This window comes from Columba livia, chromosome 3, assembly GCF_036013475.1.
Source record: "Columba livia isolate bColLiv1 breed racing homer chromosome 3, bColLiv1.pat.W.v2, whole genome shotgun sequence".
In the NCBI taxonomy this organism is placed as follows: domain Eukaryota; kingdom Metazoa; phylum Chordata; class Aves; order Columbiformes; family Columbidae; genus Columba; species Columba livia.
In genome coordinates, this window is record NC_088604.1 from 91503173 (window position 1) to 91530994 (window position 27822).

At 41.5% G+C, this 27822-nt stretch overlaps 1 protein-coding gene across 6 annotated transcripts in view; it reads right to left on the bottom strand.

The window, feature by feature from the left end:
- Nucleotides 1–27822, bottom strand: part of TTC7A (tetratricopeptide repeat domain 7A) — a 176053-nt gene that overhangs the window by 74354 nt on the left and 73877 nt on the right. For all 6 annotated transcript variants that reach the window (XM_065059764.1, XM_065059765.1, XM_065059763.1 and 3 more), the window contains 2 exons: nucleotides 25752–25824; nucleotides 19542–19702 (listed from right to left, as the gene is read on the bottom strand). In XM_065059764.1, the coding sequence (XP_064915836.1) occupies nucleotides 19542–19702; nucleotides 25752–25824 (234 nt within the window). The remainder of the gene's footprint in view (nucleotides 1–19541; nucleotides 19703–25751; nucleotides 25825–27822) is intronic.

Sequence of the window (27822 nt, forward strand, 5' to 3'; positions counted from 1 at the left end):
AATCCTTTGGGAAAATATGGATCGTTATTGCATTTTAAATGCTCAAAAACAGCAATATTTGGTCTTGTTTTAATAATAGCGTAAGAACACATTTCAGAGCAAAACTGCAAATATAATTTAAATGTGGACAGAATAAAACAAGCTTAACTGTTGAAAAACAGTCTCATTCATACAGTACAGTGCAGGTGATAGGATTAGGGGGTTTGGATTTACTTTTGGACTCTCCACCCACAGATTAGTGGAAGGTTGGTTTTTTTTTTTGAGAAACAGTCCAGCACTTAGCAACCACTGACCTTTACATATTTTTAACACCACACAGCTTTGTAAGACGGAACTCTATTCCAACATTTGGAGCTTACAGCTGCAATGAAACAGGTACAAGGAATTAAACACTCAGGGCCAGACAGTCAGCTAAAGGAAATCAGCTCTGTTGAACCGAAATGAATGGATTTTCACCTTTTTAAATGAGTTGGGGATCTAGCACCCAAGCTGCAAGTCGGAAAAGCTCAAGCAGGCTGTCTTCAACTCCCTAAAAATGAGCATGCACCAGATAAACACAGAAATGAAGTGCGGGGTCAGTGCGGGTTGATCAGCTTGTACCAGCTGACTTCCTATTTTATCCCTTTAAGTACACCATTCATTTGCAGAATTCTAGTCTGCAAATTAAATTTAAAAAAAAAAAAGAAAAAAAAAGAAAAAAACAGAAATTACTTGCTTGAAACATTCCCAGCAACTCACCAAAAATAAAAAAAAAAATAAAAACTAAAAACCTGTTCAGTTTTTCCATAGGGATCCTGCAATCGAAGAAATGAACAGAAGCAACGATGACTCGCAAGCGCCAGCCTTTCAGAGGGAACAGCTTTCTATTTTCCCCTCTCGCCTGTGTCCCGGGGGGCTGCCCGGCTCCAGCCCCACGTCCCTGCCCCGCGGTAGGGGATGGAAAGAGGCCGCACTGAACCTCCTTCACACTCGCTCCCGCTGGCAGGACACAATGAAATCCCCGTGTTTATTCTCTTTCACGTATCCTGTTAATTCAGCACACAGCTCTCCGCAAAGCCAGAGATCAGAGCGCAGTAGGATAAATCAGAAGTCTATATTTATAATCTCTGCCTTCTGATAAGTTAGCAGCATGTACCAGCTTTTCCTTGAAATAAGACTGAAGGGGAGGAACAGATGTCAACCTGAAAGCATAAGAGTATTATAACTGTCCCCTGTTTAACCATTAGGTATAAAAAATGCTTTGCATTTATGTATGCTTCTACTTTCCCTCTTACAAGGCCACTGTGCAAGCCAGCTGTACTTCAGAGCTCACAATCTAACTTCTACTTCCTTTCCTCTTTAAAGCAGTATATCCAAAACACAGATATACTGTTCCTCGCCATTCCCACCGCACTGAAGGCGCTGGATTTGCATTGTTATGTCGACACCTTTCCTGAAGCGCCTTGTTGAAAGGATATCTGAAGTCACTGTGCAGAGCTCCATGCTCCAAGGCAACTGAAAGCGCTCAGGCTCTCTGCTGACCCGACTGGCAGTTTTGCCTCTGGAAGGCTTAACAGAGCCTGTCATTACACATGTGATATACCCTACCATAATTAATTCCCTCAGGAAACGACAACCAGAGGAAGCATGGTTCAAATGCGCAGCATGCACCTGAAATTTGACATTTTGAATCAGACTCCCAACACCAAGATGCATCCATGGAAGCATCTGACATTTTTATTTTGCTTGACTGTAGATACCTGGCATAAATGAAATCCTCTTGAAAAGCAACTGGCTTAAAAACTGTTGAAACATACAGATAAAAATTTATGTTCTTTGTCCTTGAATAGATATGATTTAATGCATTAGAAATCCAGAAGGTGTCTAAAATTACCACACGCCATTTAATGTAAGATGAAGAAATAGCTTCCTTCAGCCTTCGTGGAAAAGATCCCAAGCTGTAATCCTTTTTCAAATAATTACCCTGTTCATCAGGCTTCAGCACAAGTGATATGGAGAGACCAGCTATGAACACTTCAGTATACACACACACACACCCCCCAAGCTGAATGGCAATAGCACTTCGCAGGCATTTGTCAAGTCACAGGCCCGAATTACACTAAAATTAGAACTGCGAGGAAAGGGCAAGAGCACATGAAAGTATCGAGTTCGTCTACCATATAAAAGGGTCTTTGGAGGCAAAAAAAATGGAGTAAGATTGCTGACTGAGTGAGGTAGCTCCTCAAAGCTACAGCAGTGAATTAATGCTTTCACACACACAACCTGTGGTTTTGACTCAGCCCTGAGCTGCTCTGTGTGATCACCCTGGGAAATAAGCTTGCAGAGAAGGGAAAGTAAGTGTCTGAGATGAAGTGCTGGCACAGTTACCGCTACCCCACCGCAGGAGGCAAGTACGAGTATTTCACTGGTGCAGTTCCAGGGTAGCACAACCGTACCCTTACTCAAGGTAACTACTGTGTTTGCTACCCAGTGCTCAATCAAATCCTGCATCAGCTTGCACAAATGATTCTCCCCAACAGAAATGGCTCTTGCCAAAATCCAACATGCTAAGTAGCACTAGGAATTACATCCTCAAGGTCAGCTCCTATACAGAGTATTCTTATTCTGGACAGCAGTCAATAAACTTCTTCGGCATTTTTTTCCTGGAGGCTCTAGAAAAGTTGGTAGAAGCACAGAGATGTGAGCTGCAGTGCCCTTCTAGCATGAATGAGACAGAGAATGAATTAATTTGGAGAAACGTCAGCTCTGCTGGAAGCTGACAGGTTCCTTAATGCATCAGATTTCTGATTGCTTATGGCATGACTGATTTTTTCCCTGTGAGTTTTTCTTCCACTTTGTTCCTTATTTATAATGAGGTTCTACAGTAGCTACATTTGGCAGATTTGATACAGATACAGGCCTTTCCATCAAATGTTCCCCAGCCCCCTTCTCCCGTTCTATTACAAGATGGCAACTCTGTCAGGTGTCTCCAAGTATAAATTTATTTTTTGGGTAATACCTCCCATTCAGTCAGCTTCAATGCAAAATTTGTAGTGTGATTCCAGCTACCCAGTTTCATTTCTCCACTGAAGACTGTAAATAATATAATGTGCTTGATTCACTCAAATCTGGTGAAGTCTGCTTCAGTAAGCACTGCAGACCCATGTATTCCAGACTGCCATCTCTTCTGAGCAGTTTGCTGTTTCCAATGGATACAAATGCTGATATTTATATTCAGGATTACAACCAATGGACAACTGAAGCCTCAAGTACAAAAATATCTTTTGCAAAGCCACTGCATCACAACGACTGTAGCACATAAATTCCCAAGTCCAAAGAAGTTCTCACCTAGACACTACTTCAGTTGTAGAACACATCACCTACTTGCCGTGCTCCATAATTTGGTTCTGTAGAGTTAAGCCAGCAAACGCTACCCTGAGAAATGGATTAAACCACTGAAATATTTCACATCTCCATGTAAGCTGTGTGTTCCCTCCTGCTAAACCAGCTAATGGCACTGAGGGGGTAGCTGGCTTGCCTTGGCACAGCTCTGCACCGCTGCCAACTGCTCCATCCCGATCTGAGACACCACACTTTGCTGTGGGCAACATGTGCAGCAGCGGCTCTGTGTGGATATTCCAGCCCCCCCTGCCTAAACTGTGGGGCTGCGAGATCCCCTGCGTGACCCAGAAAACAGCCGTCCCTCTCCTCTCCCGTGGGCTGTGCCTCAGGACACATCCACGGGACAAATTCTTCTTTCGCTGCCATAAATAACAGTTAAACCGCAACTCACCTTGTCAAATGAGTCATTCCACAGTTTATTATTGCTACTCAGGAAGCAGGCCTAAATTACAAGAGTGAAAGAAATACTATGGTTGCTCTAAATCGAGTCTCCGCTTGGGTCCTTAGCCAATTTTTCTTATGTTTTAGAGCACAGACCAGCCTCCAGAGCACCTACCGCTCCTTTTTATGAGCACGGTGGACTGGCAGCAGGAGGAAGGGACAAGCTTAGCAGCAGCAATTACAGCTGCATCTCAGGCCCCCACAGAAATGAGCTACGCTGGTTGCTGTCTTGCCATCTGTTTTGAACATAACTACCATCCTGCGGGGAACTGCGATCTCTAGTTTGGGGAATTTTGTTCTAAAGCAACCAAGGACCTGTCCAGTCCACAAGCATTTGGCTGTGGACCACAAATCACAAGCAGAGTTACGCAGGACACACCATGCAGAAGCTGCTGTACTCCCGCAGCTGCTTTACGGCAAAGTCAAATGCTCTTGGGAAAACAACACAAACTGACATGACTTAGAATGAAGTCTGAAACTTACTGCCTACATTAACTCTATCATTAATGTATTAAAACAGAGAGAAAGGCAAAAATTGACTTTTTCATTAATACTCCTAATCAGGACCGCGCAGCAAAGATGGAAACGCAGCCGGTTCTACTAATTTTAGAACACTTCTATTAGGGGATTTAGTGCTGCAGCTGATTTAGGTGGAGTAATAAAATATCTTTCCAATTTTGAAATGAAAGAGATGGATTCAGTTATATCTGGCCAGCTTTCCTTAACATGTTGGACTAAATCACTTTTATTTGGGTCTTTTAAGATTACATTTGTCCCCTTAAGATTCAGCCTTTTTAATACCATCCTTTGCTAGGATCATTAGTTTATTTTAAATGAAATGTAAACCCCACATTTTAATTAACTGAAGATATTAAGGAGCCTAAGTCACATTTTTACATGAACACAGGTGTTAGCTCATATGAAATGGTAAAACTCCAGGTGTGGTGTCTACATTCTGCCTTTGTACAACCATCTTGCCACCTTCAACTAGCAGATAATTCTTCCTAATTTCCCAGCCTAATAATACATGCTATTGTTATACCCTGTTAAACAGCTGTTCTACTCTTCCCCAATCACAGCTGTGTTTCACTGGTGTACAAAGCAATTATCAAACATTTGATGCATCACAGGGCTGCTGAGAAGCTCAAACAGAACTTCATTGCAAGGATTCTGGGGCTGAAATGGTTTACTATGGTTCTACACCACCTAGGAAATGTGCTCTTGCAAAAGAATAGCTTTTTGCTTCTTGTCTGCTGGTGAACAAACAGCATCTTACTATGCAGAAGAAGTGAACTACCAGATTCTCTGATTTGCAGGAACAGCCCCGTAAAACTACATAAAAGCTTCAGATGGATTTTCTAGCTTCGCTCAAATCCAAAGGACAGATTTTGGCTTTCTCTCACTCTGTTTTCTCCTCTATTTTCCACATCTTGGTTTTCTTGCCCACTGCTCCAAATACTCTTGCACCAAATGGCTACAGAACTAGTAGGACTAAGAAGCTGTTGCTTGAAAGAGGAAATACATGGAACGGGAGAATTCAGTGCAGTAAAGCATTTAGTTTTATTGGAGGCTCATAATGTGAATCTATGTCTCATCCATTTGAACAGAAAGTTACTGAACTTTAGAAAGGACAATTATTCACAGACAATAGATGAGAGTTTCAGGGATCTCTTTAAAAACTAGCGCTTTTTTGGTTTACAAAGCCAGGAAACTCACACATAGACTGTCCAAACGCAGTCACACCTTTGGGCAGCCAGAGCCAGGGCTTGGTACTGTGCCTTCAGCTTGCTTCAGCAAATGCCATTCTTCCCTTAAAAACATCTTCCTGCTCCTCATAAAGCATCGGCTTGGCAACAGAAAGGCTCTCCACTGGAGTTTTACGAGACTTTTTTATTAATGGAATAATAATTCTTTCTACCGTTATTTAACCAGGCTGTCACTTTTAGGTTTTCACAGAAATCTTAGCCTGAAAGAGGTGCAACACCCCAGTTTCCAAGGGACGTGGATTCCTGCGGGCCACGCTGAGACCCCAGCCTTCTACTGCACCAACACGTGCACATTTGGTTAAGCTGTGCTGATTACCTCTCGCTGCATCCCTCATTACCTTCCTTACTCATTCCACCATCACTTCTTACCACATGCAAATGAGCACAGGAAGGCACAGAAACAAACTGTGTGTATTTATATACTCTACACTTAAATGCCACAAACTGTCCCTTCCCAGGTGCTATGCAACTTCCTACGGATTTGCACCCTCTGCCCTGTCTCCCATGCTCAAGGTATAAAAAGCCCAACTGTATAATCTCCATTTCTTTATGAAAACAAGTTAAGAAGGTGGGGAAAAATAATTAGAACATTTCTATTTGAAGGCAAAAGGAACAAGCCCCTCCATATGTCTTAGGCAAAAATCCCACACCACACAAAAAGCAAACAAATGAAAATTGCTAAATAGTTTTGCAAATGCAGTAGTAGCTATTAAAACAGCATTGCACACAAAATTGATAAATAAGCATATTTCAGGGGCTGGATCAGAGACCGATGTCCTGCTCATTGGAAATATTCCTTCACTAGCTAGAAACTTTGTTTTGTTACTATAGTTACACTCACTACAAGTGGCCCTGACTAAGGCATGAGGTATTTGTTATATAAAACCCCGACGCAACTGCAGCCTTAAACTTCAGAAAGTACCAGCTCTGCACTCAGTCCTGCTTGCAAATTCTATTCCAAGCCCAACCTCAAAATGCTTTCATGCTGATTAGGGCGCACTCTTGAGCAACAGTTTGATGGCACTATTTAAGTGCTGAAAACATAATCAACATTGTTCATGATATACACTAAAACTGTGAAGGAATTTAGATGGCCTGTGCGCTGAACAAGATGAGCAGTGACTTCCTCCCCAGACAATTATATGCTGCTACCAGTGGCTCTCATGTACAAGAAATACTGGCAATCTACTTTAATAACATTTGCTGAGAGGCCATTGAAGTTGATGGAAAAAATGCTTCTAGCCAGTTAGCAAAGCACTAGGTAGAAAACACACATCCCACGGCACTGTGATTTTTGTTTTGTTAAATTATCAGCCTAGCTTGATAAAGGTTGCAATCAGTAAGAAAAAAAATTGGCCTTTAATTGTGTTCTGGTTCCACAGAATTTTTTTCTCATTCTTCTGGGGGATATTTTCAGCCAGACAAACTGCTATTACGCATTATCTTGGAAAAGTGGCTTATGAGATCCCCAGTGAAAGCAGGGAGATGACAGGACCTCACTTTTTAAGGTAGCCATCTGATGCAGATACTCCAGTACTATGTGCCAGTACGATTCAGGCCATCTGCACCGTCCTCAGCTGTATTTTTTTCCCCCTACTTGGGTAGGGTAAAACCACGTGGCTTTCCTTCAGCTTGAAATTTGGACAATAAGCTTTTTCTTAAAAGGTCAACAGCCCAAACAGACCCTGTTCACAGGCCACGATAAGCACTTACGGGTGCTGAGGTCAGAACATACATCCATTCGTACACTTGCTTTCCTGCCGTAAGCATCGCTCAGGTTGGGGCCAGGCCAATGACTAGGGCCTTTTCTACTACAACACCGATACAAAGCTCTTTAGTTAACTTCTGAAATGGCAGATGTAGCCATTTACGCTACTTAAGCTTAGAGCAATTTGAAAGCTACAGAAAACTGGAAGGGCAACTCTCTCTTTCCCTTCCTCCCGCCGTGCTGACACCCCGTGCTATTCTTAGCATGCAGAAATCAGTGGTGTTAATTTTGGAGTTCACACATTGCAGGAAGCATTTAGAATTTATTCATTCATTTGTGAGAACCTGTATATAGCTTTGTCCCTAATAACAGAGCAAGACTTTTTGTTTCTTTAACTGTGACATTATTTGCAGCCAGTCTTACAGCTTATTACAGCCTCCTAAGTGCTGAAGAGCAAATATGCCCTACCTTGTAAGAAACATGATTTCCTTAAGGTGCTGTTTGGACACAGAATTGCTTCATTGGTTCTGCTCTGTAATAACAGTGCTCACAGTGACACCTAAAACCATAATTTCTGTCTCTCCCATGGCTTGCAACTCATCTCAGACTAATGGCCAAGTCTATGTAGACAAATAATGTACCTGCTGGAACACAACTTTTGAGTGCAGCTTCCAGCTTTTCGTGGCACTGCAAGTTTACCCTGTACCATTGCTTATACTCTGTTAGAGAAAAAGTAATTTTTTTTCAGCTATGATATTGCTTACATCCAGAATTCACATATTCATGGCACATATTGCTGTGTCTTGTAAAACAAAGACACTGGCTCTGCCATGTGCAGGGGCCAATTAGATGAGATCAGAAGTGGATACTGTCATATCTAAAATCCAGTTTTTGCATCAGAAGTTTGCATGAGATCAAGGTGGAGAAATGAGCAAAGTCTAAGTTAATACCTGATGGACATCTGATAAAAAACCCCACATTGCAAGGATTAGGTATTTTCTGAGCCAGTAAGGCATCTGAAGAAGTTATTTCATTCTTTTAAGACCACTTTGACCTCTAGAACATAAAATATCTGTACTAGAATTCTCTACATGCTTTCAAATATCACAGCTAATGAGCTGAACACAATACCACTGCAGCAGCTTATTTACTGCTCTTCACAATATCATCATAGGGCTTAAACAATAAACCAACATTGCAGAAGTTTAACAAGCCTTTGTTTCTACATCCCCCAAAAACATAACTGGAAGGGTAAGTCAAATCTCCTTTGCTCTCTTCCTTTCTGTTAATATCAGACAACCCTTTTTTAAAACAATGAAGGTTTGATTTGTATGTGTTTTACCTCTGCAAATTTTTTTCAAAAATCATAAGAAATGTGATGCGGCTTTGCTCAAAAGCAGTTTTACATATGTGGGACAAAATATAGCTACCAAAACTAAAAATTACACGCTGCCTGGGGCGCCACAGAGATAAGAGAAATAACACCAAAGACCATAGACTTTCAGATGCAAGTTCTCCTGCCCTGCAAAACCACAGACAGTGCACACCACACACACAGACACGCTTGGACACCATTACCCTGCAGGATCTCCCTTCCTCTTCCCCACAGAGATCCTGACCTGGACTATGCCCCTGCTATGCAAACCCTTGACATTTGCAGGTGGCCAGGGAAGCAACAGGCAATTGCTGGTTGCCACCGAGAAAGAAGTAACATAATCCCACAGTTGCTGGTAGAGCAGGCTTCAACCCCTATTGTCTTTGAAAATCATTCAGTGTGATGGCTCCAAAAAGTGCATATATATATATTTTTTTTTTTTTTTTTTTTTTTTTAAAGTGTACCTCAAAATAAAACCCTTTTCCAATTGGCATTTCCAAACTGACTATGTGCAGCCTCTTGATTAAGAAGTGACATTGTTTATACCCCTGGCAACAAAGCAGACTCCAAACATTTCCATCTGCTTTAACACTAGAACAATAAACAAGAAAATGTACCATCCAGTTTAGTATCAGAAGAAAGTTTTTGACGGAAAGCTAATTTAGCATATGCATGCTGACTCCTATATGCAATTGCATAAGAATAAACCTTAATTCACACAAGCACTTTGGATGCAAAAAGATCCCTCCAAACAATAAACTCCAAATACTCCCGTGCACAGCTGTGAATAAATCTTTCTACAGAACACAGCTACAGCAGCAGATGAGAGACCAAGGGAGTCTCTGTGCTCTCCCTCTCAGGAGCCATTCCTTCTGGAGGTGTAAGAAGAGCAGAGATTAAAGCAATCCTGTTTAGATGAGGAATCCCCCAGGGGTGAGATCAGCACAGCTGGCTGGCAGCAGCAGGCACTACCCCAAATGAACACTGGCTCCATGCCGCTTACCACTGCTTTCCTGAGGTGCATTCTACTGGTAGGTTTATTTTGTAGCACGTAGCAGCACGTAGGACATCTACACCTTGGGGACTGCCTTGTTCATTAGCATGAGCTTGGTTTGTGCAGGCCAGGAAAATTTCTGACCTTTTTCACTCCCCGAGTCTTTTGTCTGCTGCCTAACGCTAGTTACCACCAACGCTTTGCCCACCTTGCTGGCAGTCGCTGCAGCTCGACACATTAGGGCTAGTCAATGCCTTGCCCAAGAGCTGCCACACAGTTCAAGGCAGACCACAGCGTCCACAAGGCTCAAGAGTGCGACCACAAACGGCTGGGCAGTTTGCCTACACAGACCCACGTCTTATGGAGACTCCCATCAGCAGCAGCCCAAGGAGCAGCAAGCCGGCCCAGACGTGTCCCTGCAAGGAGCAGCTCCAGCAGTGCGGACATACCCTTTGCACCTGGTGCTCCCGTGTATGCACCAGGCTAATTTTTGAAGTATCAGACAAAATGACTGTTTTCTGGGCCTCGTGAGGCGGGAGGTACAGCTCAGTAGCACAGCTCCCTGCAGCTCCCCTGTCCACCTGCGGAAGGACCGACTGGCCACTTCTCCTCTTCATGACATGGATTGCAATACAATACTGTATTCTCAGCTGGGTTCAGAGCCCCACAGTGCTATATACTCCACCAACATGTGAAAGACATTGACCTTGTGCTGAGAAAACACAAGGAAAACTACAGAATCATCTCAAGTAATTACAAATGTTCAGACGGTAAACACAAATGGCCAGATTCCAGGGAAGAAAAGTATGTTCAAGAGTCTTTTCACTATGAGTTTCAGTGCAACTGCTTACTTGTAGGATCTTCAGTTGAGGTGCTACTTATCAGCCTCCTGCCACCTCTCCAGCTGACATACGTAGTGGAGGTCACTGTGTCCAATTCCTAACCCGCTGGGTCTCCAGCAGCTGGCATTTCCAGCCACAGTGCTGAGAAACACAATTCTACATCATACTTACATTGTTCTGGGTCAAATTTTCTTTCTGCTAATGAAGGCAAATCTTGATTAGACCATGTAGCTCTCCATCCTCACGTTCACCCTTCCTCCTAAAATACAGTCTTATAACAAACTTACTGCTGAACTAGAAAGCTTCAAGCCAAGGTAAAAAGGAATAAATCAAAGAGTAAAATGATTCATACTATCTGTTTTGCGTTGTAAAAATGTTGGCGTACCAAGGAATATGTCTGGATGTTTTTGAAGACATGTTGGTAACACAGAACTTCCATGTTACAGTCTCTCTCTCTCTACTATAACATCTCCATTTATCATCTTCTCTCCTTTACTAACAGAGACTAAAATAGTAACATGAATACTGACTAATATCAAATAGTATGAATGTGCCTGCTTACATACTTGGTTCTGCAGACACGAATGACAATGGCAACAGAAGTATCCTTACCATCTAAGATACAATTATTACCACTGTTTCTGAGAGAGCAAAGGGCAAGGGCTTTCCACGTTTTCAGAAGGTAAAAAACACATTCATGGCTGAAAAATTACCATACTCAGTTTCTGTTCCCTGAGAGTTCTTCAGAAAGTCTGAATACTTTCTGCTCCCTCTTCTTTTTGAAGAAGAAAATAATACAAATCAAAACATTTTGTAGCCTTCTCATTGGATAAACAAATACTGCTAGGACTTGATAGTAGAAGTCACTTGAGTCTGAAATTTCCAGCTGGAGATGAAAAGAAACACCCTTTTACTATCAGAGAGAGATGACATGACTGCACTGCAAACTTCTTGGCAAGTCATCTGCTGCAGTGAAAAACAATTTGCTAAGCATAACATCCATAACTCTGTGTTTCAGGACCTGTGTTTTCCAGAAATTATTATCAACAGTAATTCTCAGAAAGTGCTAACAAAGCTGATGTTCTTCATTCTGAAAAATAAATTCCCAATCAAAAAATGGGGAGTCTTGATCATCCTTGCATTTGATGCTTTTTACAGGTTTCAAATAATCCAGGAGTGCCTCATAAGAAAAAACCCAACGTATCTTCCTCTGCTCCTCTGGTGATCAGCTTCTCGGAGCCTCAGGAAACAATTCCAATTATCAGATCTGTATCTTTGACAGCAGTCTTTCCACAGCCTTCACCTTCACAGGATGTACAAAGACCTATAATAGCCATTTTGTTTCCTCTTTTATCCATGTAATAAGAGACCGCTGAAGGAGTTCACTTGAAGAAGGTTCTAAACATGCTTTCCAGCAGAAGCCTACATCTGAAGCTGCTAATAAAGGGCGGCACCCCATACAGCCCCCTGTAAGGGCATGTAGCCCCAAAGCAGGAAGCCAGAGTTTAGAGCTGGGCTTCCCACAACACCTTTTCCCCTCGGTTCTCTTTTCATCTCCAGACAGCAAGCATGCCTCATGGCCTTCTTCTGATCTCCATGACCCAGGTCTACCTCTGTAATCCACAAAACTGGTAGAAACACAGGGATCCCAACAACCAAGACCCTCCTCACCCTGGATAACCCCCACATATGGCCAAACTCCAACCTGCGGGGCTCCTACTGGCCACTTGACTCTGCTGCCCAACTAATAAACACGCTATTTTTCAATGCATTCTGGCATTCAATGTAGACAGTCAGGGCTCCTAAGCCCTTCCTTTGAATATAAAGCACAACACTCTGAAGTTGTTCAAAAGAAAATTACACTTGGCAGAGAGAAAAGTGCGAGTTGGGTGGACTAACTCACTGATAAAGCAGGTACATACAGTGCGCTGAAGTGAGCCAGCAGGAACCAAGAAGCCTCCATGTCTCCATCCAGGTGAGAAAGTACTAGCAAGAAGTTAATGGCATAAGACAAACGCAAGCAGAGGAACATAAAATGGACACTTTGCTGTTTCAAAAAGCAGCAGTGCTGAACGGTCAGAGTTTATGCTAGTCAGGCCTGACCCAAAGAAACACAAATTTTGAGAGATGGACAAGTAACTCAGCCAGTTATTACTACCACAAAGTGGTTTGCCAGTTTCATTTTCCTCTGGCTCATCAGTGGTCACTAAGCCTTAAATGCTATGTCAAAAACAAGCTAGCAGCCCCAGCAAACACTCAGCAGGAACACCTGCAAAATCTGAGCTTGAAGCGTCAAACAGAGTTACTGACATTCCCTAATGGAACTTCCCACTTTTCGACAAATAAATTGCTCCGAAGAACAGAACCTGTGAGTGGTAACCATCTCATCTCAAATCAGCCATACTATTCTTGCATTTTGGAATTGATTCCTAAATTCCTGAAGCAAAGCCTATGCATTTGCAGAACTTGTGTTACCTCTCCAGTGCCAAAACCAGCATCTCGCAGCACTGCTGCTCAGTATGAGGATCTTAAACAAATGGAGGCAGTAGCCATTTACTCAGGTGGCAGTAAAAAACAAATTATTATGAAATAAAACTAATTTTTCATCCAGAGGAAAGACTAGAACCATTGCCACTGAGGTTGGAAAACCATATGGCTGTTCCTTCTTTTCATACCATACAAAAAAAAAGTCTGGAGCCAGTTTCCTCTCTAAACTCTGTTTAAACTGCTTTTATTCATATTCTGAACCCCGTGCTATGAAAGAATGGAATTCTCCCCAGGCATCACTGAATCCATCCACATAATTTTAAGACGAATGGATATGTACACTAACACAAACCCACTCCTGGCATAAACAGACACGAACATGTTGGGAGACACTTCTTCCTGCTGTGTTAAGATGGTGGATAGGAGGTGATCATGCTCATCTGCTGAATTTTTGTCTTAGATCAGACTGTAATCCTTAGAAAGGGGTTTGAACCTGCCAAAATGGGAATCAGATCTTGAATGCCATAACTCAATAATTCACTCTGTTTCCCCATCATCCAGGGAAAAGAAGAAGTAATAAAAAAAAACACAACCTAAAAAGGCGAAAATAAATCCAAACAAGAAAAACACCCTTAGTTCTATTTCTAAAATTATTTTAGCTTTAAGTATCTGTGTTATCATTAATAAGAGTCAGGAGACAAGCTTAAAGCTTCCTCTTCATATATTTGGCATACAAATACTCAATATTATTACCAGTATCCACAGAGTACAGTGCTGATTATTGGAGTATATCACCAAGGTTTTTTTAGGCTGATTTTATAAAAACAACAAGGGATCATAACATGCCAACAAAAGCAAACATTCATGGTTACTACAGAAAAAAAACCCAGAACAACCCTTCTAACTCTGCCTAATACATCTCTTTTAAGTGAACCACAGAAGCCTAATATATGTTTTGTATTCTTGTAGCACAGCATTGCCATATCATCCAAGTACATACTTCCATTTTTTATCATGTTATATTATTGTCTGGAGCATCAATACAAAGATAAAAACATTTGTGGGTCATTCTCATCATCCAGAGTATAAACACACCACTACAAGAATTCAACTTACAAAAGCTCCACCTTTAAAAGTTTTGAATATCCTATTTATAAAAGTTGTCTAGCATGATGAAATGCTACAGCCAAAATATTAATTAATCCCTGTTTTAGATCCTCAGACCTTCTACCCTTGAGGAATTCAGCAAATAAAACATTATGCTGAGAATTTTAACAGGTTGTTTTACCACCAGGTCTGCTTACCAGATGTACCAGAGGCTTCCTTGTCTCTTGCTTAATGATGAACTGAAATTATATGAACAGGCTGATCTGATTCTCTAAAACTATACTTCCAAAGCTAAGTGAGGTCACCACCACTTTCATGAGAAAAGTGGTAAAACCATTCTAGAGCATACACAATCATATTACCTGGGGGTGAGGTGGGAGGTACAACTATCCTGACATGAAAACTGTAATATAGACTAGGCATAACACAAAGGTTTGCAAACCATCAGCTGAGACACAACAGATTCCTTATTCCCTATGAAGATATGGAAAAGAAAACAGTTCTACTTTATGGTTGTCGACAATACTCCACTAGTGCCCATAAAGATAGTGCTCAGAGAAACCATGAGCTGTTTATTTTCAGCATAAAAGAAACAGCCTGGCAAGTAATGGGGAAAAAAAAATTTCAAACTGGAAATGCCAGTTTAATCATACATTTTGAGATCCTAATTTTACATTGGGTTTTTTTCTGTAGCAACTGAAGCACCTGGTAAACGACGTTGCTTATATACCACAGAACAGCTCTCCCAACAGTAAGTCTGCACCAGACTACGACAAATACTTCTTGTCAGATTATTACTTCACAGGTCTTTAATAAAATCAGTAAGTAAGGACATTTGCTGTCAGTAAACCACTTCTGACCTAGAAGAGGACTTTGTATTTTGAGGGCTGGTTGTAACAAAAAAAGTTTTCTGCTAAAACAACACCAAGATGACACACACAATGCAAAAATTTGCTTCCTTTTTTGTTGACAGTCTCCAAGATACACATTTATTATTTCTTGGCCTTCCAAGCTTTTTTTTTTTTTCCCCACTACATTTGCAATAATCACTTTTGCGACAACAAATATCTGGGTAAAAAAAAAAGCATCTGCATGTGACCACTACACTGCTCTGAAACACGAACACACCTGCTACTTTGTGAGCTCTTACGTGCTTCCCAGAAGTTCTCTCTTATTTCTCTTTAAAACTAGTTTTGAGACTCTGAAAGCAACAGAATAGTGACTTACAGTTTAGGAAGAGAAGGAATATTAGCAGCTATTCATTTAAAAGGGTTACGACTCCTGTGCCAGATGCAGAACTGCTACGGATATAAAGACATGATCATTTAACAAAACATTCACCATCACATTAGGCAGCAATTAGAAGCTGTTGTACGTTATGTCAGAAGAACGTATTGTTCTCACTTAATGGGGGGCTGTCTAGGAGACAAAAAACAACAGAATAGGTTTTGATAAGCAGTCTAGGAACAATTATAAAGCAATACAGTGTCCATAAAATTGATATTCTATTTCCAACCTCAGGCTAGGTACGGTCCTTAATTTCTTTCTAGCGCTGGGAGCTAACCAATTAGAGCTAAAAGATGGCCAGAGAGCAAAACAGACACTGCAAGTGGGCAAGTCAGGAGGACAAAGTCAATTTTACACAAACAAAACAGGAAGGAGGAACTATTAACAGCTGAAGATAAAGGACCGTGTCAGCCTCGCTCTGCAGTGGGTTCTGCCGGCAGCCAGACCAACAGGACTTCTGCACCGAACATTTTGTGAGGCTTGAATACAGGATTTACAAATGGAAATACTTACTTTCTAATGAAACAAAGCATTATATTAAGAAGATCACCTGGGGGGGCAAGAGGGGCTGTCATTGATACTATTTATTGCAGGTAAAAGATCTATCCCTGAGACAAGCCAGGAGAGATAATTGCAACGAGTTCCAGGTAGAACGCTGCCCACAAGGCTGGCCTTTGAGCTGGAAAAACAATGGAGGAATCCACCTTAAAATCAGCATCATCAACCTGGAGGGGAGATGCCTATTGCTAACAGGAGTCTTCCATTCCAGTTATGCTGGAGATAGTGCTTTGAAATATATACCCAAACCAGCTGTTGGTACTGATTTTATTAACTTATTTTAAAAGCATACCAACATCAACAGGATGTAAGAACACTAAGTTTTATCCTGGGCAGTCTGCCTCCAAAAGAGTCAGCAATTTTTCAGGTATATTTCTATCTTTTAGCGTCATGGCAAGGCAGCAGATTTCTTCTGGTTGACTCCATCTTGCACCATGTCCAACATAGCTAGCTCCCATTCTTCCTCTATCCAGTCTTCCTCTGTTTTTGCTTGACAGTACATCCAAGCACTCAAATTTATTCACTGACTAATGTAATATGTTCATTACTATATGCCACCCTTCAAGCCAAAGTGATACTCCTAAGTTCATTTTCCTGAGCAATTTTGTGGCTTTGGATATCCAGCTGTTCTTCAACATTCTTCTCCAGCAGCTTGATCCAAAACACTCCAGTTCATCTCTCACTGTATTCGGTGCCTAGTTTTTTTATCCCTCCTCCCTATGCACCGTACCGAGCACTGAAATGTGAAGTAAACGTTTAAACACTTCAATAAGGAGCACTTCTAAACATATGTGGGTCAGCATTATGGGGCTCATGCGAAAGGTTGTTGTACATTAGCTGAGCAACGCAGTATTTTTTTTTCCAATGGCTTCAACCACTAACCAACTACATGATGTCCTGAATGATTCCTTCTTTGAAATATATAATGAAAGAATTCAACATGAAAATAAAAAAAAAACAGGAAAAAAACCTCAATTACATACAGTCAGAGACCAATAAAAAGTATGACACATCTGGAGTTTGGGCCAGCTAAGACCTTGATTTTCTATGTATTATTCTTTCTTTTATTTAGGACATATACGTTCAGGTAATGCTTACAATTTTTGCTATCTACAGAGCCCTAAGGTTCCTTAATGCATGTTTCATCTTCTTTTCCTGCTACATGCTTCCAAAAAGACTTGTCATTAGGAAGGGACCCCCAGGCACCACATTACACAGTTGCCTGGTTCGTATCAATGTGAATTGGCAAAAATAATCAACCACTTTTAAATACAGCCTTAAAATTATGCAGCTGAACTTGTCTGTACTATTTACATGAAGTATCCTGGAGTCATTCCATGTAGTAGTAAAATTTACTACCATTTTTCTATAAGGCAATAACTGGAGATACACAATAGCATCAGTCTTTCTCCCTTCAAAGAGGTTTCACAACACAGTAAAGCCCTCCTAGCATAAACTGTACTTTAGACCTCTAGAAAGTCTGGAACAGCTTCAGATTTGGTACAAACTGTAGATGTATTCTGTTACTCTTCTTACTTCCCCCCTTCATTGGACTCCTGTTGTCCTCTTTCTTCAGAAACATTTTTTTGAAATGTGTGGGTTTCTTCTTGTTTTTTTGTTGTTGGTTGTTTTGTGGTGGGTTTTTGTTTGATTTTTTTTTTTCCCCCCCTCTCTCTCACTTGCAACTCTGATACTCTTTCTCCATTCCCTCACTCGTTAGTTATTTGCTGGCCGGTTTAGAGAAGGACCCACACTGCAACAGGCTGGTCACAGCGGCAGAGGCAAGAAGCCAGCTTCCACTCCTGCATCCCAACTGTTACGTACCACGGTGTGTGCACCACGCAAAGAGGGGTTCTTCCAAGAGCACAAACTCTGTGTCTAGGAGTAACCATGAACTTGTGGCTTTCAATACCAATATCGTTTCTACCAGAAACAACCTATTCTGTTACTCCTTGCAAGGTCTTTCTGCACATGAAGACTTTCACTGATAGAAGCATAGGTGATAATATTCTTTCCTGCCTTGGGGAAATCAGATTACCAGACAGCATAAAGGAACCCACCCAGCAGCCCTCCAAGATACTTCGCACACCATGTTTTCTTCATCTTGTCCTCCTCTGAACCATAAATTCTTAGTAAGTGCCTGAGGAAAGATCAGGACTTGACGGACCAGTTGGTTGATCTGACATGGCAAATACTCTCTTCCTCACATAAACAATTAGTTTCTTCTTCCACCTCTGTCTTATCTATCTTTGAGTGTTTGTAGTCCTCAACAAACGTCTGACCTTTGAGTGTTCTGAATGTACAACATGAGTTCGTCTGCTATGCTTATTACTTTCAAACCCCAAAACACAACTCAGCAACCACTGGAGTATCTCCTGTTGCAATTACACTCATGTTCACACTTGGAAGAGATGTTGGCAGCATTTTAAGAATTCTTCCGTTACTAATTTTCACTTTGTTCTCAAACACGTGCACTGACAGTCTTAGCTCCTCACATCCACAAAGCGAATAACCTCAAAAACACAGGCAGCACAGCTATTTTAAAGGGCAACATGCAGCTTACAAGGAAAAATATTGCATGCTGACACAGCACCATAGTTCTAAAAGATCCTATAGCGTTCAAGCTCACATGTAGATAGCCTCCATCTCACTTGTGAAACTTGCTTTGCTCTGGTTTAGACAACATCCCTCTTGGCTGCTGGACTACACCTGTGGAAGAGGCTCCCTCTCTCCCCTGCAAAAGTAGGTTGTCTAAAGACAATTCTGCATGAGTTTGAAACATCAGTTAAATACAGGCAATTCTGAATGGAAGCTGGATTTCCAGTAAGGCAAAAGGATTTTCTGCAGTTTGGCTAAGAAATTCAGCTAGTCTGATCACCAGAAAGTATTAGAGTAGCTTTAATTTTTGCACAGAACAGACAAATTCATTGTTTTGAAAGGTCATGACAGTAAATCGCAAGGAATTCAATTTGTCTCCCTCAGATGGATGAGGGACTGAGTCAAACATAGAACAGTGGAAAGCTTTGGCTCCAAGAAGTCTGTGCTGCTTCAAACCTGCTCTTAGGCAGCCAAGCCATCCATTCAGCCACACATTATTACAGCTTGTGATTTTCAATTGATCTTTTCCCTCAGCTGTGCCATTACAGCAAATTGTGTCACATCTGGGCATCAAAAGAATGGTCAATACATAAAGAATGTTTGTCTTCAATGAGGAAATTTACCCAATATAAAATTATTTGTGATATATACAGACATCATCATAGTTATCTCACACTCATTTCTCCACATGTAAAGTGACATACAAAAAAGTACAAGGAGATAGATGGAACAAGACACCATCAGCACAATACAGAAAGACAAATACTGGAAAAGCAAGCAAGCACAATTATTAGTTTTAAAAACAGGAAGACCACAAAGGCAGAAAATCAAAAGAATACCCTGATACTCACATGTTTTAACTTCCCAGTACACCCAGGAGAGCATCACACCAGTAGCACACTTGATTTAATAGGCTCCTTGTGTATAACTGAGAACAACAGAGCTAACGAGCAGATCATTCCTGACTGGATGTATCGCATCAGGTAATAACTCTTACCTAAAGCTTTCCGGGTATTCAACAACAGCCATGTTGATAACATCCAGTGCATGCTGATAGTGCTTCTGAGCTGAAAAGAGGAGGGCCAGCAGATGAAGTGAATTCATGTCATCTTTGCACAGCTGCAGTGCTTCCTGAAGATGTTCTATAGCATCAGAAATCTGGGAGCAGATGGGGTAGAAATAAAAAGAGAACACATTTCTTCTTCAGTCCTACATTATAACCAACAAGTAAGAACAAACACAGTCATAAGAAATTCTGAAGAACAGGCACCTATGAGAAAGACTTCTACTATCTGAACAATTTGACAAAATTAACGTACTGCAGTTTGAAAAAAAAAAAATAATGATACATTCTAGAGAAAAGAGCCTGCAGCATTACTAAATCACTGCTTATAAACAGGAGCAGCAGACCTGATCCAATCAACCCCCCTTTTACTCTGGCACAGTGCTTCTCTCTCTAAACAGATCCATGGCAGAGGCCCAAATCTCAGCTTCATTTTCTAGGATGGGTGGCTGGCTCTTCACCTGAGGGAGATCATTACACATCTCTGCCACATTTTGTCTCTTGGGACTTTCATGACTTGGATCAAGAACATAAAAATTAAGTTTCAATGTTCAAGGGTAAAACAGTCAAGATTCAAAATGCTGCCAGAAAAAGAAATATCTTTGCAAGAAGTGATGTAAAGAACAGTCCTGACACTCACAGCAGCAGCATGTCATTAGAATCAAGTCTCGCTTGGCAGAAAACTTAACATCTATAATAAATTCAAGTATATCACATGTTCTTTCTGATCCAATATCCTATTTTAGGCTATCTTTTCAAAAGGGAACTTCTTGGTAGATTTTCTTTCCATTAGCTACCAGTAAGTTTTATATGTAGGATTTCCTTTAAGATTCTCTAGCAGCTGAAATTACTGTTACTTAAATTACTCCAGATCTGTGTTTGGCCCTGGCAGCCTGCAGAAAACAAAACTGAAAAACATACCTTCATATATACCTTCCCTCTCCTTCCCTTAATGGACTGAGAACATAGCTCCTTCTTTCCTGCTATGAGAACTTTCCACCTAGCAAAGCTCTGCAGATGTTCTCCTGCCTTGCCATACCACCAGTGTCCAATTCCCACCGCTTCCACAGGTCACTCAGGAAAACAGGCAGCACACAACTAAGGAAAGCAGCAATTCCGCTGCCTGCAGGTACAGCAGAAGGTGCTGATTATCTAGATCCCAAGTGTACTTCTGGGAGCATGGTACATACTCTGTTCATGGGACAACTTCAACCTCGTGTCCAAGTGACGTTTCACTCTTACCGTGCACATACAAGCCCAAGTACTGAGCTACTACTGTGTTACTAGTGATGCCATGAGAGCCTGGACATCAGTGCAACTGCTCTGCAGACATAACCCCAAGCTGGCATCTGGCCCACAGCTTCAAAACTGCTGAACGTCCTGGCTGAGATTCAGGTTGGGATATATGACTGAGTGCTCAGCTTTAATGAATTATTGCTTGTCAGTGGAGCTACTTTAACCACATATGTTATTATAGCCTACTGCAAAGGTATACACATTGGCTTAAAACACCAATGTTCCCTCAGCAGCTTACGAGGACACATTTTCTTACAATGTAAAAGCACTAGCAATGACACAACAACTTGGAATGAGGACAACAGGCATGAAACTGTGATGGGCCCAGAGCTGCCCATACAGAAAGTTCTTTAGCACCTATAGCAGAAGTACATAAATTTGACTTGCTAAAACAAAGCTGCTATTAAGACTCTTCTGGCACTCAGGACTAAAAACACCTCAGATTGTTTCTATTCCTCCGTCTCAGACCTGCACAAGTAGTTACAAAGGAATTCTAAGTTTGGGGAAAAAGAAGTTAATTAGGAGAAAAAGAAAATCCGTAAACCAAACTGGAGAGGACTTTGAGCAACTTGTTCCAGCTGACCCTGCTTTGAGCCATTCATTACATCTCATTTCTGTGCTTCCCTCTAGTACCATCAGAATCACAGGCAATGGCTGTTTTGGGAAGTTAATCATGCTCCCTGACACCCGGTTGTTTAACTTGAGCCCAAAAACATCCCTTAGTGCTGTAACAGCATTGGTAGCCCACACAGTACTGCTGCAGAATTAGAAACAGTGAACAAAACACAGATAAGAAAAAATACCCTTTAATAATATGAAGAGACTCTATTCCTTAATGGGAAGCATTATACAAAACACAACTAAATTTCTAGAACAATAAAAGCAAGATATTTGGCAGCAGTCAACACAAACTCCTTTTGGAAAGCAGAGAACATCAATCCATTGACAGATACCACAGCTTATTTATTTAAGTAACTATGTAATATGAGAAAGATGGATGCTGGCAGCCCAGACAGCACCCTAAAACTTCAGGGCTGTATGAGAGGTAGGCTGCCAGTTTAAATTCCCTGCAAGTACTGCACTTTAAAGTAACCCTATTTCAGTCGGACTGCAAGTACAAGTAGGGCCTGCAGTAAGAAGATGCTACCCTTCTCTGATCCATCTTTTTGCTAATAAATATACCACACATGTTCTGCATGGCACACAGGTATATTCAGATCACACTGATTAGGAAGGAAAGACACTGCAGCAAGCCAAAAATAGCATGTTGCAGCACCACCAAAATAATGCCACAATATGGATTATTTAGGCTGCCTCTTACATAATAGGACTTTTTTCAATAATGCTTTCTTAAAAACAATGCTGGGATGTTACCGTTGTGGGTATAAAAAGGAAAACAGTACAAGTGTTAAAAATAATTCCCAACAGTAGAATGCACTTGCATATTTAGAATGATAAATGAATCAGGATTTCATAAGAGGAGTTTTCAGGCCTTATAATTTCACATTGGTTGTGACTTACAGCTAATTAACCATTAAAACTATCCTCTCCATCTCTTTTTATAGCACAAGGATTATAGAAAGGAGAAAGCTTTATTGACCAGCAAGAGCTTCCATTGAAAGCAGACTTGCTACAGTGCACCATAACTTCAGGAAAGCGGGCACAGGCATATCTCTGAGTTATTACTTAATTCTTACTACAAGCTAGTTTTGATCACCAGAAAAACCCAGGCCAGGACCTAGACAGAAAAGCAGCATGTTGCTGTTCAGCAGAAGAGGCACTAGCTAGTCTGGGAGAAACTCAGACCAGAACCACCCACATCCAGCAGTCGCTGGAAGAAGCACCACTCGATACCTCCTAAAACAGAGCTCCCCTCCTGGGGTCAAGAACAGATAGCGGTCTCACCTTCTTGAAACCAGGATAAAAACTGTAGAGAAAACAGCTGAAATGTTTTCTCTGGTGTCTTAACCGATGTTTAGCTTATTTTTACATCCAGACATTCTAAAAGGCGGTAGGCGTTTTTTTGGATATTGCCACTTGAAACTTCAGGTTTGTTGGCAGCCCACAGATGAAATTGATAAGCAAGACCTCTAATTCTCAGCTGCTGGCCCCTGGCTGTCTTTCCCTCCCTATTTTCATGCTAAGAAAGGTCAAATCAAATCAAGTATTAAAATGTACATGTGTTGTTTTTATGTATCCAATACTGATTTACATGGCATTCAAGGTCAAAAACAACACCAGCACCCAAAACAAGAAGTGAACCAGCACTTAAAATTAACAGGAGTGCTGACTCTCGAGTCATTTCCATAGAAACTGGCCTGCTAAAAAACAAGGCAAGGTATTAAAATCACTGAGCTTTAAAATGTTCATTCTATCTTGTTTTTTGCTGATCCAAATGCTGTTACCACAGAAACAGGAGAAGCAGCCGAACCAGCTGCCAGGAGTTGAGAGTTACAAGTCTCAATGGCCGATCAGCTCGGCCGGCTGCCAGCCAGACGCTGCAGGAGAAAACCACCACAGCAAACACTGACCTTGGCCTCACGGCACTTCAGCTTTGGAGGAAAAAACAGATTGAGAGCCTCCTTACAGAAGAGGCTACGCTACTCTGTTTTCTGTTGAAAAATCCACCCTAAAATGCTGTGGGGCTGACCTAGACCCCTGAGGAGTCACAAGAGTCCTCCCAGTGATGCTGGTGGTCTTTAAGACACAAAGGCACACATACAAACACAAACAACATCATCATCATCATCTTTCATTTTGGTTGCTGGTGGTTTTCAACTGACAACTCTGCGAGAACTTTTTATAACCATTCCACTTCTTGTCACGTCCTCATTGCACGTCAGAGGGAAGCTTATGCTCTTCCATCTCCCCTTTCCCTTGCAATTGGAAATATTTTAAAGAGTCTTCCAAGGAAGATGAATTGTTCCAACTTTGCTTGGCACTCCACCGGTCAGCTGCTTCTCTTGCTTTGTTCCATGAAAATGCCCTCTTATCTATGCAAGCTGATACCTACATTTTTCAGTGTTGGGTTAAGGTTACCTCATTTAGTGACCTTGACTATGGAAACAAAAAGGCCTATTTGTTGAGAACAGCATTTAGGTATTATATTATAACCCACTGTGTAGGAATGGCCTGATTTGTTGGTATTGTAGCATCACCTGATTAAAGCCCTAACTGCGACGTTCAATCATTAATGCAATCTATCAAAAAAAAGTATCATCTTTCAGTTAATCAGAAAGAGAATATATTAGATACTTTAAATAATTAAGGATATTAAAAATGCATTACCAAATGTTTATCATTAAGTAAACTGGCAGAAGAAGAGTAGGGATATTTTACAGCAGTCTAAAAATAAAGATGTCTCAGGTTATCTCCTCTGTCTCCAGGCATGCATTAAAGATTTATATCTCACTACATGGAGAAGAGCAGAAGCAGCATCGCAGGGGTCAGGCTGACACGACATAACACACTTAGATCACACTTCCATGGTAGCAGGGGTGACTGTCAGAATATCAAGGATGAAAGTACACAGCTGAGGTAGACAAAAGAGAAAGTGAACATGAGGACAAGAGACTGAACGGGAAGAACAGGAGGGAAGGGAAATGATGAAATGTGACATACAAAACGACACTGTAAAGACAGTCTACAACTGGAGAAAAGGAAAGGGTAGTAAGTTAAAATGCAGTGGACCAATAACAGGGAAAACAACAAAGAACCGATGACCACAAAAGTCTTGATTGTATTTTTTAAGGACAGCAGCTGAAAAGCTGTAATAGCAAGAAGCAGAAGAGGCAGCAGATCAGATAGCTTCCCAAAGTTGTGAGAGAAAGAAGGGTAGCTGGATATTTTTTAATAAAAGACCTTGAGCAAACCGCATCATAAAGCAGCCAGTGGGCAGATGAGAAAGTTAAATAAGCTATTTTAATTATCCTTTCTTACCACAGGCTTCCTCACAACACACTGCTCTCATTTTGAAAGGGTTACAAAAGTGACATTATCAAGAGTGTGCTCTCTTGGAACAATTAGTTTGACCTAATGAACATACAGCCCCCCTAATTAGCTCAGGAAAGTAAAAAGGATCCAATTTTTGGGGTCTGCAGCGTAGACTAAGGAGAGACAACTGCAGCAAGCAGAAAGCCTGCCAAAGAACGAAACTATGATGATGAAATTTAAAATCTAGCTAGAGAAGCATTTAAAAAATAGGGGCTGTTCCAACAAAGACTTCGGCTTTTAAACAGAAGGGAGAGAGAAATAAAACACATCCCAATTATAAAAAGAAGGGACAGAAAAATAAATCACAGCCCATTTTTTTTTTCCCTGAAAGGCAGTGCAGTGTATTTTCTGATCAGCTTCATTTTTATGAGTTAACACCTGCAGCAGCATTCAAATGCCAACTAATCCCACTCGCTGCAGAGCTCCAGCACCCGTCAAAGTCTGATGCCGAATGTGCCCAAGTATGGAATAAACCAACCCATAGCGCTGAGAGCATGCGATCTGGCGTGATACAGAACCGGGCAGTAACGGGAGAGCAGCAGGACAGCGTGATACCCAGGGAACAGGAATAAATACGCGTCTCTTGCCCCACCCGGACAAAGTAGTTCCAAGTGGGAACAGCACGGCTCACAAGTTAGAGCTGAACGCATGCCCTAGGGAAGGTCATTCCTGTGCTACAGAATTACTAATTAAAAAATAATAATTAGAAAAAAAACTTATGCAAACACATTCTGATCGTTATCGATTACAATGTAGGAAGGAAGGGACCCTGTTTAGCAAGTCTGCGTCTTGTTCAGCTGGACTGTCCTTCTCCCACTCTCTCGTGACTCAGTGGCTGCCAATTATTGCACATACCTGTCTAACGAGCGCCAGCTGCAGTGACAGGTACAATATGATCTGGTGATCTTCCGGGTCCAAGTCACGTGCTCTTTAAAGGATGATCACACAAGACAAAAAGAAAAGTGACTGTTAGGTTGTATTTTGCAGAACTTCTCTGTCATGAGTCACACACAAGCACAGAACAAAACCCCGTCCTCCCCTACAGAGAACAGTCCAGCAATGGGAGAGCACACCAAAACTAGACAAAAAAGCACATAAGCACTGGCCTGGCTAAGCCAAGCTCACAGGAACAAGTGTGAGAAACACAACTGCCAGGATGTTGTATAACTTACATGCTTCTTCTTTAAATGCTAATTAATGTTTTGGAACTTGGATAACTGATATGGAGAAAGCAGCTGTTGACTCATGCCAAACCCATTAAAGCATTATTTTTACATAATTCACATGAGGGAGATAGTTGTCCAACTTGTTCCTATATTGCCAATTTTCAAATAACAGGAGAGGGTTAGGTTAACACAGAAAAAGTAATAATTGTTTCTGCTATTATTGTGACTATAACCACGTAGAGGACTAAAGATCAGGAGCTCATGATGTGAGCAGATGCTCAAACACAAAACATCCTCCACCCTGCAGCTTCTAGTCTAATCATTGACAGTTGGCTCCAAATTTGGAAAGGGAAGACACTGAGGGAGAAATGAGGGTTTGATGGCAGGAGCTGAGCCGGGACCAAAACCAAGGCCCTTACTTCTCAAGCCTGGAGCTCTCCGATATAACCTTCCAGTCCAGAGCAGGCAACAATTTGCACTGCAGTGATCCCTCAGTGAAGGCTGCAGCATCTCCAGAACTTGATGTGTAGGCCCTTCACAGAGACTTGTGCAAGGCAGGGAAGAGGGACGGACAACCAGGGCAGAACTCTCCCTCTCAGACTATGCTAAGCAGGAAACCGCAGTCTGAGCTTGCCAGCCTGAGGAGAAGCCTTTAGCCAGGGCAATGTGAAGATAGTGTTTTGGGGACCTAACCTAGGAGCAGCGGGGGGCACTGGCTCATGCCACATTGGCAGCCCAGCCCAGGGACCAGTGGATTATCCCCTCACTGACCCACAGAGCTCGCTCATAGCTCTACAGCACGGGGAAGTCATTTCACATGGGTGAGATAGGGAAGAATAAGGTCCCTCATGGCCAACTGACATTCCTGACCTCTTTCTGGGCTGTGTTCCAGGACACCAGGGAAGCCTGCACCTGCACTGCCCTGCCCAAAGCGAGGACGATTAATGTCCTCATGAGGGAAAATGACAGGCTGACCAGGTTGGTGGTGCAAAACCCTGCCAAAACTATTCATTTGTTAACAATAAACAAGCAAATAAGCAAACAAACAAAAATAGAATAATCACATAATTACTTCGGGAAACAAACCACACACCATTTTAATGGCAGCCTCCTCTTAAATGCCATCTTAGCCTGAGGGCAAGAAGCTGTTAGAGTTGACTTTTATAACTAATGGCTCTAGAACTATGATTCTGTTATTCTAGAATTAATTAATTTAATATGGACTGAATACGTCCAGTAACTCTGTAAGTAAAGGTAGCACTCCAGGATTCTGAAGCAATGCCAAAGGCATCAAGGTGCAATTAGTACAGGCAAGTCACTAATTTCTTAAACAAAAACCAAAACAAACCCCCACAAAAACAAACAAACAAAAAATCCCCAAACCCAAACAACAAGACAACCCAGCTTTGCCCTAAGCTGTTGGAGCAGGGGGAGCTACCGCTTCAGCAGCAGCTCCTGTGAAACCTTCAGTAGCTTCTCCAACAATAAATAACAGGGTGTATGTGAGAAAAGATTAACAGTGCTTTTGGAAAGAAACAATGGGCTGTTACTTAATTGTTCAGTTACCTCAAAACGTATTAGAAAAATATTTGATCCTAGCTTCCAGCTGAAAAGGTCACTTATAAGGTCACCTACAGGTCAAACCATGGCCTGAGAGATCACACATGTAGTTTAAATGCAGGTGAAAAACAAGGAAGAGAAAAATAAAAATTAAGAAACCAAACCCAGGCATCTAGGAAGACACTAGTAACCAGCCTGCT